Source organism: Pteronotus mesoamericanus, unplaced genomic scaffold (assembly GCF_021234165.1).
Source record: "Pteronotus mesoamericanus isolate MK-2021 breed Mesoamerican mustached bat unplaced genomic scaffold, CSHL_Meso_final scaffold_232, whole genome shotgun sequence".
NCBI classification, from domain to species: domain Eukaryota; kingdom Metazoa; phylum Chordata; class Mammalia; order Chiroptera; family Mormoopidae; genus Pteronotus; species Pteronotus mesoamericanus.
In genome coordinates this window covers 14,296,189-14,314,165 of record NW_026555311.1, presented here as the reverse complement: position 1 = coordinate 14,314,165, position 17,977 = coordinate 14,296,189, and the positions used below count along the sequence as shown (strand labels likewise).

The 17,977-nt window shown below is 38.1% G+C and overlaps 1 protein-coding gene across 1 annotated transcript in view; it reads right to left on the bottom strand.

Annotated features, from left to right (window-relative positions):
- Nucleotides 1–8,923: 8,923 nt before the first annotated feature.
- Nucleotides 8,924–17,977, bottom strand: part of ADH6 (alcohol dehydrogenase 6 (class V)) — a 60,659-nt gene continuing 51,605 nt past the window's right edge. The window contains exons 7-9 of the mRNA XM_054591700.1: nt 11,953–12,085; nt 11,305–11,443; nt 8,924–8,930 (exon numbers count right to left, since the gene is read on the bottom strand). Of these exons, the coding sequence (XP_054447675.1) occupies nt 8,924–8,930; nt 11,305–11,443; nt 11,953–12,085 (279 nt within the window). The remainder of the gene's footprint in view (nt 8,931–11,304; nt 11,444–11,952; nt 12,086–17,977) is intronic.

Below are 17,977 nucleotides of genomic sequence, written 5' to 3'. Positions count from 1 at the left end.
CTTGGAAAATCCTTCCAGAGTACAGAACATTAAGCCTGACATCTCTTTGAGTCCTCTTTGACAGCAATGAAATAGTCTGAAGTATGGATCTACATTGATTAAGAGGCAGTAATTAATGATTTGGTCAGGTGATCAGTGTCTTCAAAGGAATGAGGTTGAAAATTGGTAATGGGAAGTCTGGAAAAGATGTGTGGATGGAACCCTCATAACAGGCACCATGTGAGGAAATTTATGCTTCATATGAATCCCACCAAAAGGCCTGATTTTGGAAGAGATTGTCAATAAGCAGGTGAACAAGGTGACCCATCCTAGGGAAGCTGTTCAGCTACCCTCTGAAGTGCTTGCTCATTGGGCTTATGAATGTAGTGGCTGTAGAGGTGAGCATGGGCCCAAGAGCAGGAATGTTCCTTACCAAGGATGTCCTGGTTCTGCGATGGTTGAATGCCCAGACTGATAGCAGCACCCACCCCTGGGGCCTCCATATGGTACAATGCCTACGGGGAACAGACAGCCACTCTGTGACTGATTATGTGTGTGCTCTTTATTATTCTCACTGGGATGAATTCTTATTCTGGATCTAATTTTTTCCCCTTATCTATCATGCTTTCATTTGCACTATCACCCATGGATTTATGAATATAAATGACACATAGGTTTGGATTCTCAGCTTTAGAAAAGTAAAGATAGCAAAGGGATAGGCTTTTAATTATTCCATTTTTATGGAGCAGTTAATAAGTCCACATTGTGCATGTGGAGAAAAAGAAAGTGCTAATGATTCTCTTTCAATTTGTCAGAAAAATTAGAAGACTGCTTAGAAATGCAGAGATGTTATTTACAGTATGATTATGAGGTCAAAACCTTATCAGCAAGACAACAGAACTGCAGATTCCTCTTGGACATTATTTTCACAGGACAAGGCAACACTTCTTAAAGCCTTTGGTGTCTCAAAGATCTTTTAGTCTAAGAAACATATTAACAGAGAATGGATTTCTTATGAACAAAAAAGAGAAGAAATCCTAGTCACGGTTGTGACTATTCACACGTTTCCATATTGCTGAAGATATCAAATGATATTCTTGGGAAATTGTCAATTTAATACCTTATGAAATCAAATTTTTAAAAGTAGCTTATGATGTAGAGTTGTATTTCTTTTTATAGGTACAATAAGGGACACCTCTTTCCTCTCTGTCCCAGATTCTTTTAGTTAATTAATTATAAGACTTCCATTTTTAAGGTCAGATTCTACAATTTCATTATAGAAATTATAAGCAGGTCTATAGAATAAATTGTATTGGCAGAAATGGAGAAAAGGTAAAAATGTTATTTAATAGCAGTAAAATAAGGAGATATAGTTTTTATTTTATATTATTAAGTGCCTTATTTTCTAAGAACTTGAATCTTCAGAGAAGACTAATGGTCTATCTTTGGGTTAAAGTGATAGAATAGGAGCATTCCGGTTTAATAGCATTCCAGAGAGGAAATACTTAGGTGTTTTATGCAGCTCAATATTTGTCAGCAATGAAGATGGCTGACTCAAGAATATATAAATACAGCTTATATTTACTGGCATTTTTTAAATAGGTATATTATTCAGACTTCATATGGAATATTGAATTTAAGTGTACTTAGAAATATTTAATTACGAATAAAGAAGACATTGTGGTGAGGAGGAGGGAGCATGCCAGCTGTCCTCAGCTACCAGAGGGACTGAACTTACTCTGATGCTCCAGAGAGCCGATGAGGCATGTAGACTTTAGCTTTATCCATAAGAAAAAAATTGGCTTGTGAATATGCTTAACTTAAGGTTGGCTGAGTACCTGTCATATTCTAAAAACAGATTTATTTATTAAATTTGGGATTTGAAACCGTCTATGATTATTGACCCAAATTTTATTTTAAATTTTCACAATCTCAAAATTTGAAAATCTGGACAATGAATACCTCTATGTCCTTCAACAAACGTACCAATTAATATATATTTTTTGTCATATTTACTTTCTCTCTCTTTCTCTCACACACACACACACTTTTGATGAGCTATATGAAAGGAAATTTCAAATTTCATCAAATTCATCCTTAACTTCTTCAGCAGGTATCTGCTAAGAACAAGGACATTTCTTGATTGTTACCATTCATCTTTAAGATAATAACGTTAGCATGAAGTTCACAGAATACTTTGATTCTGTGAATCTTCAAGATTTTTCTGACTTGCTTATGAAAAGAAAAACATACTGTTTGTTTTCTCTTACCACAGGATTCATTCATTGAGGTTAATAAATTTGATCCTGCCTACCTCACTGGCTGCATTGTTGGAAGGCCGGCTACCTGCAAGGCACTCGGGGTATGAAAAATGGCCTTACCCTCAAGAAGCAAAATTGAAATAAAAAATTTGGAGAATTAGACATAATAATGCACATGAAAGTACTTTCTAAAAAGTCAACCATGATGTAAATGAGAGTTATTACTCTCTCCCTGAATTCTTTTTCTCATAAAGTAGGATCTAGGAGTTGGAAAAATGTTAAATAAAAAACACCAGAGGGCGCTGTAGTAGCATTTAGAAAACTGACAAAGATGTTTGAAGAGACAATGAATATTATCTTAAAACTGCATGTATTTTCTTCTTAGAAGAATATATTGTGATTGTGTTGCCTTCAAAAGTCAAGTATTGTTCACTCCATTACCTGGCATTTCAAAGGATGTATAATTATTTCAGAGCAAAGAAATCGTAAAAAAAGAAGAAAAGACCTGTATATCTTATTATGTTAGAGAAACCAAACATTTAAAATAACTTTTTTCTTTTTTTTCCTTGGAGGGGTCAAATTACATTCCAGTTTTGTGGACATGCATGTATTAAAATTCCATAAAGATACTCAGAGTCAAAGGAGATCAGGGAAGAAAAACAGTTTTGTAGCTGCCAAGATCTGAAAAGGAGGTAGGTTTTAAGGTGGATCTGGGGAGAATTGAAGGAGCCAAGGAGAGAGGGAGGGGATAAGGGGGAAGAACATAACTGATGTGGGTAATAGCATGAGAAACGCCAACCATCTTCGGGATGGGTCTCATTCACCATATGCCAATGAAGGAAGCATTTACAAATGGATTAACTAGCGTTCATATCTAATGAAGAAGGATCTTAAATGAGCAGAAATATAAATTTCTACTTTGAGATATTACTACCTGTTAATGGTGAATGGCACCAGATATTAGACCTTGGTCCTTGAGTTTTGGCTAAGAAAGAATTCAGAGCCAATATTCAAATACGAGCAAAAGTTTATTTAGAAAGTCACAGAGGTAGAAATGAACTGAGCTGTGTGGACTCCGGAAACAAATTACAGAGGCAAAGGAAGGGCCCTTGTAGCTTGGGAGAAAGAAAGCAAAGGTATATGCCTTGAAGGAAGAAAGGAAGAGGAAAGTCATGGGTGTGCTAGAGAGAGAAAGAGAGAGAAGGAGTGGGTGGAGAGAGATAGAGACAGAGAGAGAACACTTGGGAAAGACGAAGGGGAAAGGCATAGGCATGTTCCAGGGATAGAGCCACACTGGATCCTTCCTCTGAAATGCTTTTCTCTGGAGTCCTCAGGGGAGGATCCCAATAAAATATTCATCAGCTTTCCAGGTGTGCCCCCTCAGGGTCATGGTCTCCACTGATTGGTTATCATCAGGACAGGAGCGTCATTGGTCATTGAAGCTAGTCCTGATGTCAGCCATGGCAGAGCCTTGCCTGGCCTTGTCCCTGTGCTGCTCTCGTTGCTCTTCTGGGTCTGGAGCTGAGACAGAGCTGAGGCCTATATACTATCTCTAGTTTGGTGAAAACTCTGTCTCTGGGGTCAACAGACCTGAGGCTTTGTTCCTAAGATTATTTGCTATGGGCCCCAACCCCGTTGTTCTGAGGGCATAGTGCTTAAAAGAGTGGTTGTGCAAGGGCTTGTGTGGGAGTCCCACGAGGCTATTCTCTGTCACCTTTGTTCCTTTTCTAAGGGGTCTGCCACATGCTAGGGGAGGAAAGGTCAGGGGAGGCTGTGAACCACATAACTAGCGATGTGCGAGGTCAGGTAGGGAGTCTAAACTAAATAACAAGATATATGCTAGGGGAGGAAAGGTAACACCAGGGGTGAGGTCACAGCCCAGTTTTCCTTCTTGCTAGGCACCTGGGACTTTCCACTCTGGTGACCTATGTACATGGGTCACTACTCTGCTCACGTCTGTCTAAATGCCCACCATATCACTACACTTCTCAGCAAAAACTTCAAATTTATCATCTCTCAGAGGTCAGTATGTGACAGACATTTTTAAAAAAATGAGCAGGTTTCAGAAATTATGCTAAGCTAGGCTTTGTTAATCTTATCCAAGTTATTATTTTTCTTATCCTTAAACTGTTCATGTAGCATATATGAGTGTAATAGTTTGAAAACTCTCATTTTGTTGTTCATATAAATCTTATTGTCTGTTAAATCTTGTAGCTACAAATATTTTGCTTACATTACTTTATTGTAAGTACATTTCTTTTCCTCAATTTTAGTTGGCTATAGAAAATAGATTACTTAGTACAAATTACAGGTCATTGTACTCTGTGAAGCTCTAAACATGATATGTTGTAATAATTACCAAAGGGGAAGGGAGAAATTATTTAATGAAAATGGAAATTTGAGGATTTCCAGCCAAAATGGAGAAATGCTTTGCTTCTTTGTACACCCAAAAGAAAACAACCACCAATTTAATAACGAAGAACAACAAGAACTGCCAGAAAATTGAACTGTATAGAAGTCCAACAAACAAAGATTTAAAGGAGAAAAATTCATCCAGACTGGTAGGAGGGTTGGAGACAAGCAGCCAGGCCAGAGAGGGTGAGGCAGCAACTGGCAGACCAGGTGGTCCCACATCTCTGTGTGGATAAGCCAGAAGGAACAACTGGGGAGCAAGACAGACCATGCAACCTAAGGTTGCAATGCAGTAAACTAAAACCTCAAAATCTCTGGCTGTAAAAATCTGAGGGGGTTGTGGTGGTGGGAGAAACTCCCAGCCTCACAGGAGAGTTCATTGGAGGGACCCATAGGGTTGTAGAACATACACAAACCCACCCACTCAGGAATCAGTACTGAGAGGGCCCAATTTGCTTGTGCAAAGTGGGGGAAGTGACTGAAAGCCAATGGAGAGCCCAGCAAGCAGCACTGTTCCCTCTAAGGCCCCTCCCCCACATAGAGCGCCACCACTCAGGTACCTGTGTTGCTCCGCCCTGGTGAGTACCTAAAGCTCCATGCCTTACAATGTAACAGGTGTACTGAGACAAAGAAATACGGCTAGGTGAAAGAAGAGATTATAAATGGAAGCATATACCGTGCTCATGGATTGGAAAAATTAATCAAAATATCCATACTACCCAAAGCAATTTATAGATTCAATGCAATCCCTATTAAGATACCAATAACGTATTTCACAGAAATAGAACAGACATTTCAAAAATTTATATGGAACCATAAACAACCCCGAATAGCCTCAGCAATTTTGAGAAAGAAACACAAAGTAGGAGGGATCACAATACCGGACATCGAACTCTACTACAAAGCCACTGTACTCAAAACAATCTGGTACTGGCACAAGAACTGACCCATAGACCAGTGGAACAGAATAGAAAGCCCAGAAATAAGCCCAGGTCTATATGGGTATCTAATCTTTGACAAAGAGGGCAGAAGCATAAAATGGAGCAATAATAGCCTCTTCAACAAATGGTGTTGGGAGAGCTGGACGGCTACGTGCAAAAAATTGAAATGGGATCATCAGCTGACACCATACACAAAAATAAACTCAAGATGGATAAAAGACTTAAAGATAAGTCGCAACACCATCAAAGTCCTAGAGGAGAACATTGGCAGGAAACCCTCAGATATCCCACGCAGCAATTTTTTCACCGATATGTCTTCTAAATCAAAGGACATAAAGGAAAGAATAAACAAGTGAGACCTCATCAAAATAAAAAGCTTCTGCATGGCTAAAGAAAACATCAGCAAAATGAAAAGGGAGCCAACCATATGGGAAAATATATTCGCTAATGATACATCAGATAGAGGTTTGATCTCCAAGATATCTAAAGAACTCATTTGACTCCACTCCAGGAAGACAGACGATCCAATTAAAAAAAGGGCAAAGGACCTGGGCAGACGCTTTTCCAAGGAGAAGATACAGAGGGCCCAGAGACATTTGAAAGGATGCTCGGCATCACTAGCCATCAGAGAAATGCAGATCAAAACCACCATGAGGTACCACCTCACACCGGTCAGAATGGCCATCCTAAACAGATCAACAAACAACAGGTGCTGGCGAGGCTGTGGAGAAAAGGGAACCCTAGTACACTGTTGGTGGGAATGCAGACTGGTGCAGCCACTGTGGAAGGCGGTGTGGAGTTTCCTCAAAAAGCTAAAAAGGGAACTGCCTGTTGATCCAGTGATTCCCCTGCTGGGACTATATCTATGCACCCCAATGTTCATAGCAGCACAATTGACAATAGCCAAGTGTTGGAAGCAACCTAAATGCCCATCAGTAGATGATTGGATCAAAAAACAATGTACATATACACAATGGAATACTACGCAGCAGAAAGAAAAAAAGAATTACTAAACTTCGCAACAGCATGAATGGAACTAGAGAGCATTATGTTAAGCGAAATAAGCCAGGGGGCGAAAGACAAATACCATATGATCTAGTCTATAAGCGGAACCTAAGCAACAATATAAAGATGCAAGGAAAATAAGACCAGCAACACTGAAAGGAAAAGAAATCAACAGGGACAAGAGGGAAGGAGGGAGGGGGGTGGGGGAAAAGGAAGGGAAGGGGAAAGTCAAGGAACATATAGCAAGGACTCATGGACAAAACCAAAGGGGTAGAGTTGAGGGAGGGAAGGAAGGAGGGGGCAAGGGAAAGTGGTGGGGGGAAGGCAGAGACAAATGTAGTTGAAAAAATAAATAAATTAATTAAAAAATAAATTAAAAAAAAAGGAAGAGATTAAAACTCCAGAAACAAAACTTAACAACAAAGAGATAGCCAACTTATCATATGCAGAGTTTGAAACACTGGTAATCAGGATGCTCAAATAAATGATTAAGTATAGTCACAAAATAGAGGAAGAAGTGAAGGATATGCAAAGTGAAATAAAAGAAAATATACCGGGAACCAAAAGTGAAAGGAAGGAAATCAGGACTCAAATCAATGATTTGGAATAGAAAGAAGAAATAAACATTCAACAGAAACAGAGGGAAGAAACAGGAATTGAAAAAAAATGAGGAGAGGCTTAGGAACCTCTGGGACAACTTTAAACATTCCAACAGCTGAATCATAGAAAGCCAGAAGGAGACAAGGAAGAACAAGAAATTGAAAACTTATTTGAACAAATAATGAAGAAAAACTTGCCCAATCTGGTGAAGGAAATAGACATGCAAGTCCAAGAAACTCAGAGAGTTCCAAAGAAGCTGGACCCAAGGAAGAAGACAGCAAGATATATTATAATTAAATTACCCAAGATTAAAGATAAGGAGAGAATCTTAAAAGCAGCAAGAGAAAAGGAGCTAGTTACCTACAAAGGAGTGTTCATAAGACTGTCAGCTGATTTCTCAGAAGAAACCTTGTGGGCAAGAAGGGACTGGAAAGAATTCTTCAATGGCAAGGATCTAATCCAAGATTTCTCTATCCAGCAAAGCTATGATTTAAAATGGAAGGGCAGATAAAGTGCTTCCCAGATAAGGTCAAGTTAATGGAGTTCATCATCACCAAGCTCTTATTACATGAAATGTTAAAGAGATTTGTCTAAGAAAAGAAGATAAAAACTATGAACAGTAAACTGACAATAAACGCACAACTATCAACAACTGAATCTAAAAAACAAAAACAAACTAAGCAACAACTAGAATAGAAACAGAATCACAGAAATGGAGATCACATGGAAGGTTATTAGCGTGGAGAGGGTGGGAGGATGTAGAAAAAGGTACAGGGAATAAGAAGCATGATTGGTAATTACACAACAGATGGGGGGGGGTAAGAAATGTATAGGAAATGGAGATGCCAAAGAACTTATATGTACGGCCCATGGACATGAACTAAGGGGGGAGAATCATGGAGGGAAGGGGGATTTGGGGCAGAGGATGAAGGTGAGAAAAAAGTGGGACAAGTGTAATAGCATAATCAATAAAATATACTTAAAAGTTAAAAAAACCAAAGATGGACATTTGAGAGTACAGATGTGTTTTTTCTTTTTAAAATTCTTCAATTTCATATTTTTTATTTATATACCTTCTGATATCCTACTACTTATGACTATAGTTCACAGAGGTAAAGGGGGCTAAGGAGGAAAAAAAACCAGCAGATGGTAAAAGGGAAATTATTTAGAACCTTATTAAAGAAGAGTAGCTTGTAGCTTATTGGAACTCAGAAATTATAGAATAGCATTAAACATATGATATATATTTTAAAGATATAGGTATCTTTTGGACATACATGTGAGATTTTTCTAGTACAATTTTTTATTATGGAAAATTTTAAACATATACAAAAGTAGAACAGTATACTGAAGTCCCATATATTTGTCACCCAATCTAAAAAACTGTAAACATATAACCAGTCTAGTTTTTTTATTACCCCTTCATTTTTCACTTCCCCTTCTCCAGAATCAGTTTTAAACAATTTCCAAACATCACGATTCTATTCATAAGAACATCAGTTATCATAATTACTTAACACAGGAAACATTAGTGTATTTTACTACAAGAGCTGTATTCTTTATTGCTCTTTGATGTTGAGCTGTTAACTGTATCTATTTGTTTAAATTCATGATGATTCTTGATACTTGGTTCATCATATCAGATTATAAATTAACCAGACAGGTTCAAATTTAGGCAGAGAGTCTTCCAAATTGTTCTTGGCTTCTTCAGAAGGTCAGGATTGTTCAAATGCTGTTAATAATTACATATAAAAACATCAGTATAACTTTTATGATAAATTTAACCAAAACTCACAATTTTTGTTTTTTCATTTCAGGATTTGATTTAGTCTTTCCTTATAGACACTATTTAGTAAGTCCAATTTCTTTTATCTTGTTATCCCCTTCTAGTTTTGGCATTAATAATATTTTATATATGATGTCAATAAGCTGGAGGAAAACCCTCAGTTGCTCCTGGTTGAGGACTCGTTGCATAAAGGTGCTGTAGAGAAGTAGAGCATGCCAGTGTTGTAGTGAGGTTTTCCCCGTGGAACAGACACTGCTCTTGGCTCTCCTGCAGCTGAGAGCAAACTGGGCATAAAGGAGAGGGTGGCTGGCATGTTGGAATGCTACTTTCTGAGAACCCAAATATTCCTACTCCTGGATAACTCCTTTGACTGATAGTAGCAAAATGCGGGATAAGCCTCAGAAACAGAGAATTCCTTATCTTAGTTCTGATGGAGATGTGGGTTGCCATGCATAAATGTTTCCTTCAGTCAGGGACTTGAAACTGGACCTGTCTGTGGAGGGAGAACCTCTGTGTCTTTTCATTGCCATGAATCAGGGTCACAGTACCTTCTCTGGCCAAGTGATTGTTGTGGCCCATCTCCTCTCCTCTGCTTCCTTGCTTCTATGCAGTTTGTATGGCAGGAGGGCCTGTCCTCACTTGTGTTCCCTGTACCCCTGTGGTAAGCTGGCCTGGGAAGGCCCATCCTCTGCCTTCTCTGTTGCTGCCTGTCCATCTTGGTGGGCGGTGAGGTGGGCTTCTCAGTGGGCCAGAGGGAGAGAAGGAGGCCTCATTCAGGTGTTTCCCTAGGCCTCCCTCTACTAGTGATTACCAGGCCTATTTTAAGAGTATGGGAGACTTGACCCATTATTAATAAAAGCAATGCAACATTTTCCAAGTGGCGGCCACTTGGCATTCCTTGTTGGGTGTATCCCATGACTGAGAACTCTAGGGGGAAATGAGCAGTGGTGGAGGAGCTATGGGCGCCAGAGTCAAGGCCCCAAACCCAACTCAGCTCTTAGTCTGAGGAATACAGGGATTTTGAGAGTACGCAAGATATTGTGGGGCTTATGCATTAAATTACCTAGTGCAACTTTAACAATAATGTCTATTTCCTGTCTTTTTATTGAATTTCTTTTTGATGTGTTGTGGCTAACATGTTTCAAATGAGGAACTTCATGTCAGTGGGGACATTTCCTCAGGTTTCTTCCCTGTGAAGTAGCCTGGCTCCTCACGCCACAGACCTATATTCTTTTTTTGTGACATTGCTTCTCTGCTTCAAACTCCTGTCATTTAACTTTAGGTAACCCCCTGCCCCCCACAAGACATTTTATAATGTCTTCTCTTTTCCTTGCTTTTTTGTCCTGCATCTCCCCTGTGCAACATTGTTCCTGATGTTTGGCACTTTGCTTCTATTAATCAAGACTGTGCTTGATTGTTTTAACCCAAATCGTTGATCCTAGTCTTACCCACTCCCCAGTTGCTATGGATCCCCCAGTTGGGACATTTCTATACATTGGTTCTCAGGGTCCATGCAAAGGGAGCACAGTAGAGCTTAAATTGTGGATAGATATATCTTACAGAAGACCCATGACAAAACAAGAGATGAGAGAGTTAGGACACCCTGTAAGTATCTGACACCTGCTGCTCACTGCTTACCTCTCAATGGTTTTCACCTGATTCTGATCAAGAAGGGCCTGCAGTGTGCACTCCTGGTCAAATTTCAAAACATAATGATTTCAGGGCCAGGACTATCCTGTACTAGAGGGACTTGATGTTATAGTATAGAAACCTCTCTCTCTAGGGAGCAGCCCCAATTAAGTTAACCATTGTTTGTGAAAGAAAAAAAATAATGTGTCAGTTTACACCACCACTCTATGTTGGAGCAGTGTGTATTATGGTAGTGTGTATTATGGAAACAGAGTAGGAAGGTAGGAAGCGGGTTTTTCCTCCCAAGCCGCCATTATTTAATCTTTTTATTAAAAAATTAAAAAATATGTTTATTGATTTTAGAGAGAGAGGAAAGGAGAGAGAGAGGGGGAAACATCAGTGTGAGAGAGAAACATTGATCAATTGCCTAGCATATGTGTCCTGACTGGGGAGTGCACCCACAACCTAGGTATGTGCCCTGACCAGGTATTGAACCCCTAACTTTTGGTGTATGGGATGACGCTCCAAACAGCTGAGCCACATTAGTCAGGGGTACTATTTAATTTTTTAAGCACCTCTGTATGTCTGATGATGTGGAAAATGTCAGAAAATAAACTGATTATTTTTTAACATCAAATAGAATCATCATAAAGGTTTTTCAAAACACTTACCCATCTGTTTGGTCATTTACCTTTTTCCTTGGTACATTAGGTCAAATGCCTCATTGATTTTGTCAAAAGGCAGGGTATGGGTCACCAATGCATCCAGGTTGAATTTTTTATTTTTGTAATCAGTAACCAGCTTTGAGATTGAATCTTTACTTTTCCAACCTGTAATTTGGCTAAAACTCCAAATAAAGACATGGTGCTTGAGATGAAGAGGTAGTTTAATCAGTGTTTGTTGAATGAATAAAATTATTTGGTCAGATTTGGCTTCCTACAAATGGATTAAACCCCCTCCCATCTTTAATTTTCTATACTTCATTTAGAAAAAGTATAGAAAAAAGTAGGTAATGCTTTAAAATTTTTCTTCATAGGAAAAATTCAATGTTATTTTTCATGTATAAGTAAGAAATTTTCTCTGTTGTTTCAAGTTTGCCTTTTGTTCCTCTATGTTGGTTCATTTTAAAGCAAATTATCTTCAATTTTCAAATAGTAGTTATCCTTCTATACAAACTGTTTACTTTCAAGTAATTAATAGAATTGGTTTTTATGTAGTCTTTACATGGATTCTATGCACTCAATATTTAAACAAGTTATTTTCCCCTTTTTAATGATCTTCACTATAAGAATATGAGTAGTACTACTATGGAGAAAATGAAAAGAAAAAAAAAACTTACCACCAAAAATACTTCCTTTGATAGTACGGCCTATTAATATCTCTAGTGGAGAAATTGTCATTGCTTTGTCACCCGCATCTATTCCAATGAGAGTACACAATCCCCATCCTATTGTGCAATTCAGGGCTGCTTTCTGGAAGGTCAAAAAAAAAAAAAAAAGACTAGCTGAGTAAGTAGAAAAGTAGAAAATGTCTTTATTGTATGTATACTGTGTTTTAGGGAAAATTTATACAACTCTGCATATGAAATAATGGTATTCAAAGTAATGAGGTCATAGTGTAGTAGACTCAGGCTTGAGGTTTTGTTTCAGAGAGAGCAATCAATAAAATGTTGAGCTTCATCAAAAGAATATTAGAAAGAAACAGAACATATTATTTCACCCTGTTTAATACCATAGTTATGTTGAACTTAGAATGTATATTATTGTATATCAAGAAAAATACACATGAAGTTCAGAAAGATCCATAGAAGACATTATAGACTCTAATCAACAACTTTTGACTATTAACCATGGGTATATACTAAAATATTTGCATTTTCAAGGGCATAGAATCAAAATCTTTAAAATCATGAAGAGGGTGACTATTCACTAGATGAGATATATACCACAAACTTAGCAGATCTCAGTGTAGGATAAATGAAAAGAAATGCCATTTAAAATGGAGGGCAAAATAGTTAAAATCACACTGGCTGCTGTTCATGGAATGTTTCATCTGCTTCCCTACTTTTTCTTTTTTTTTTTAAAGTTTTCTTTCTTGCAGTCGGATGGAGTTAAGTTACTAGTTCTCACCAATGAGCTTTGGGCAGAAGTGATGTGTGTCATTTCCTAGATGAAATAGAAAAGCCAGGGTGCAACCTGCCAGCTGTCCCTTCTCCTGCTGTAGCAACCAAGAGGACTTCCTGTTGAGATTGCAAAGCCACAAATTTGAACTTCCTTGATTGGTGACTCACCACATAGAAAACAATGGTTCAGGGGAGTTGCATTGATCTTTTCATGAAAGAGAAAACATTCTCTTAGCCTACTGCAAGTTTGGGATGAAGATAAAACTCCCAAAGATTGAAAATGTAAATAAGTGTAAGAAAGACATAACCTTTTGGATGACCATTCCAGTTAGAAGCCCTATGGTAAATCAATAAACATTTAAAATGTTTTCAGACTTTTGTGGGTTCGATCCCTAGTTAGGAAATGTAGGGGAGGCAACTGATCGATGTTTCTCTCACATTGATGTTTGTCTCTCTCTCCCTTCTTCTCTCTCAAATCAATAAACATATCCTTGGGTGAGGATTAAAAAAATTAAAAAAATGTTTTCAGACTAATATAAAAGAAAAATGTAAACTTTGTCCCATATCCCTTGCCATAGTCAGTGGGCAACTTGCTTCTGACCTGTTAGGGCAGTTTTCACTTTTACAGACTTCCAGTAGGAAGTATGGTTCTTTTTTGTCACTGATCATTGTAAGGAAGAAGGAATTTGAAGTACAGTAAATTCTCTCCATCCTCTCTCTATCTGTGTCTTTCTAGTGACAGGGGATAATTGGGTTGGCCAAAGAGCTCATTTGATTATTCCACGACATGGCTCTAGTAGTGCTTAGGTCTTTAATTTCATTTCAAACAATTTTTGTTAGATTGTATTGTGACAGCTGTCATCTCAGCATGCATTAAAAAAACCCATTAAAATTGGTGAATTTTTGTGTAGACATTTTAATATTGATAATGAAAGAAAGTATGCAACATTTTTGGCATATTATGCTATATTATTTCAAGAAAGGTAAAGATGTAACTGAAATGCAAAAAAAAAAAAAAGATTTGTGTAGTGTATGGAGAAGGTGCTGTGACTGAACATGTCAAAAGTGGTTTGCGAAGTTTTGTGCTGGAGATTTCTTGCTGGACTATGCTCCACTGTTGGGTAGACCAATTGAAGTTGATAGTGATCAAATTGAGACATTAATTGAGAGCAATCAATGTTCTACCAAGTGGGAGTTAGCTGACATACTCCAAATATCCAAATAAATAAAGTTATTGGTGAAAATGAAAAATGTGTTTTTAATTTTATGGAAAAAGTAAACGGACATTTTGGCCAACCCAGTACAATGACCTAGAACTTCAAGAACATGTTTTGACATTTTTATTTGATTATGTGTTTATTTATTGTTTTTGAGAATTTCTATCATTTCTAAATAGAAACTGTTCTACTTTTTGCAATTTTCATATGGCAGGTCTATTTTTGTTTATATATACGACAGAGGCTCATAGAGAGAGGAAAAGCTTACTGGTCACCTTAAGGTTGCTGTTTATGTTGATTTTTGTTATTTTTTCTTTTTAAAATTTTTTCCTGTAGCTTTTTCTACATTTCTGAGCTTTGTACTAAGCAAGGAATTAACCTCCATAACGATGACTTAGTCAAATGGGCATTATATGTAAATTAAATGTTTTATTTATTAGGCTCTGATAACTTTTGAGGAGAATTGTTTGGAACTCTCAAAATCTTATAAAATTTTCAATAATTATAACTTTCTAATTGTTCTTTTGAGTTCTTTAGGCTGCTTTGGAGCATGAGAGTTCACTGAAATCAAGTTCATGGCTATTACTGAAATCTCCTCTGCAACCCAGAAATTTAACTTTCCCTAGTTATGGAAACTTTGGTTGGAATGGTAGAGCTTTCTGGTGATTAAATAAATTACATCTTTTAAAATTTGGATTCGCCCGTATAATTCTATTCCATAATTTAAAATGCCCTTTTTGGGTATAATAAATCAGTTAATAATAGAACTTGCCAAGTTTTAGGTCAGTGGTTCCCAACTTGAGAAACTTGTAAAGAATACTGGCACCTGGGTCTCCAACTCATGAGAATATCTAAGGTGTGGTCCAATCACTAGTACTAAGAAACAACAACTTCCAGGCACGTTTAAGTGTAGTCAGTGTTGAGAGTGTCTGTACTAGAGGCATAAGATAAATAGGCTGAATTTCAATGTTTGTAAAAAAATCTGAGCTGTGGAAAGTAGAGGAATGGACGTGGCACATTGCAAGCTGCAGATGCCAAGGACAATTAGAAGAGCAGGGTCAGAAGCTCTGAACCCCAGGAAGCAGTGCAGGACAAGGAGCTCTTAATGCATGAATTTCAGTAATAGCTAACATTTATCAAGTGCTTATTACATTCCTGGCCCTTGTTTAAATGGTTACATTATTACAATGAAACCACTCTGGGAGGAAAGACTCAGGAATGGCTGGAAAGACTCTCCAGGCTCAGAGGCTCTTTCTGGTCTCCACTCTTCTGGGGAACATACCAGTCAGGTAAGAACAAGGCAAAGAACTGGCAAAGAATTTTATTTTTATTTTATTTTACTTTTTTTAAATTAGCAACCTTTTCTTTTTTTATAACTTTTTTAAATTTTATTTTAATTTATTTTTTCAAATACATTTGTCTCTGCCAACCCCCCACCACTATCCCTTGCCCCCTCCCTCCTTCCCTCCCTCAGCTCTTCCCCTTTGGTTTTGTCCATGAGTCCTTGCTATATGTTCCTTGAATTTCCCCTTCCCTTCCCTTTCCCTGCCCGCCCCTCCCTCCTTCCCTCTTGTCTCTGTTGGTTTCTTTTCCTTTCAGTGTTGCTGGTCTTATTCTCCTTGCATCTTTGTATTGTTGGTTAGGTTCCGCTTATAGGTGAGATCATATGGTATTTGTCTTTCGCCCCCTGGCTTATTTCGCTTAGCATAATGCTCTCCAGTTCCATCCATGCTGTCACGAAGTTTAGCAGTTCTTTTTTTCTTTCTGCTGCGTAGTATTCCATTGTGTATATGTACCATTGTTTTTTGATCCAATCATCTACTGATGGGCATTTAGGTTGCTTCCAACACTTGGCTATTGTCAATTGTGCTGCTATGAACATTGGGGTGCATAGGTTCTTTTGTATTGGCATTTTGGTGTTCTTAGGGTATAGTTCCAGCAGGGGAATCACTGGATCAAAAGGCAGTTCCATTTTCAGCTTTTTGAGGAAATTCCACACTGCTTTCCACAGTGGCTGCACCAGTCTGCATTCCCACCAACAGTGTACTAGGGTTCCCTTTTCTCCACAGCCTCGCCAGCACCTGTTGTTTGTTGATCTGTTTAGGATGGCCATTCTGACTGGTGTGAGGTGGTACCTCATGGTGGTTTTGATCTGCATTTCTCTGATGGCTAGTGATGCCGAGCATCCTTTCAAATGTCTCTGGGCCCTCTGTATCTCCTCCTTGGAAAAGCACCTGCCCAGGTCCTTTGCCCATTTTTTGATCGGACCATCTGTCTTCTTGGAGTGGAGTCGAGTGAGTTCTTTATATATCTTGGAGATCAGACCTCTATCTGATGTATCATTAGCGAATATATTTTCCCATACATTTGGCTCCCTTTTCATTTTGCTGATGTTTTCTTTTGCCGTGCAGAAGCTTCTTATTTTGATGAGGTCCCACTTGTTTATTCTTTCCTTTATGTCCCTTGCTTTAGGAGACATATCAGTGAAAAAATTGCTGCGTGGGATATCTGAGAGTTTCCTGCCAATGTTCTCCTCTAGGACTTTGATGGTGTTGCGACTTCTATTTAAGTCTTTTATCCATCTTGAGTTTATTTTTCTGTATGGTGTCAGCTGAAGATCCAATTCAAATTTTTTCACGTAGCCGTCCAGCTCTCCCAACACCATTTGTTGAAGAGGCTATTATTGCTCCATTTTATGCTTCTGCCCCCTTTGTCAAAGATTAGATACCCATATAGACCTGGTCTTATTTCTGGGCTTTCTATTCTGTTCCACTGGTCTATGGGTCAGTTCTTGTGCCAGTACCAGATTGTTTTGAGTACAGTGGCTTTGTAGTAGAGTTCGATGTCCGGTATTGTGATCCCTCCTACTTTGTGTTTCTTTCTCAAAATTGCTGAGGCTATTCGGGGTTGTTTATGGTTCCATATAAATTTTTGAAATGTCTGTTCTATTTGTGTGAAATACGTTATTGGTATCTTAATAAGTATTGCTTTGAATCTATAAATTGCTTTGGGTAGTATGGACATTTTGATGATATTAATTCTTCCAATCCATGAGCACGGTATATGCTTCCATTTATTTGTGTCTTCCTTCATTTCTTTTTTCAATGTGTATAGTTTTCTGCATACAGGTCTTTTACGTCTTTGGTTACATTTATGCCTAGGTACTTTATTTTTCTTACTGCTATATCGAATGGTATTTTTTTTTCTGATTTCTTCTTCTATTGCATTGCTGGTGTTCAAAAATGCCTTTGATTTCTGAATGTTGACTTTGTATCCTCCTGTTTTGCCAAATTCACTTATTAGGTGAAGGACTTTTTTGGTAGAGTCTACAGGGTTCTCTATGTACACTATCATGTCATCTGCAAACAATGATAGCTTTACTTCCTCCTTTCCTATGTGGATGCTTTTTATCTCTTTCTCTTGTCTGACCGCTGTGGCTAGGACTTCCAATACGACGTTGAAAAGAAGCGATGAGAGCGGACATCCTTGTCGTCTTCCTGATCTTAGTGGGAAAGCTTTCAGTTTTTGCCCATTGAGTATGATATTGGTTGTAGGTTTTACATATATGGCCTTTATTATGTTGAGGAATGCCCCATTTATTCCCATTTTGCTGAGTGTTTTGATCATAAATGGGTGCTGTACCTTATCGAATGCTTTTTCTGCATCTATCAAGATGATCATGTGGTTTTTGTCTTTTCTTTTATTTATGTGATGTATCACGTTTACTGATTTGCGTATATTGAACCATCCCTGCATGCCCAGGATAAATCCCACTTGATCGTGGTGGATAATCTTTTGAATGTATTGCTGGATGCGGTTTGCCAATATTTTGTTGAGGATTTTAGCGTCTATGTTCATCAGCAAAATTGGCCTGTAGTTTTCTTACTTTGTAGGGTCTTTATCTGGTTTTGGGATCAGGGTGATGCTGGCCTTATAGAAAGAGTCCGGGAGTCTTCCCTCCTCTTGGATTTTTTGGAATACTCTGAGAAGGACAGGGGTTAGCTCTTCCTTAACTGTTTTGTAAA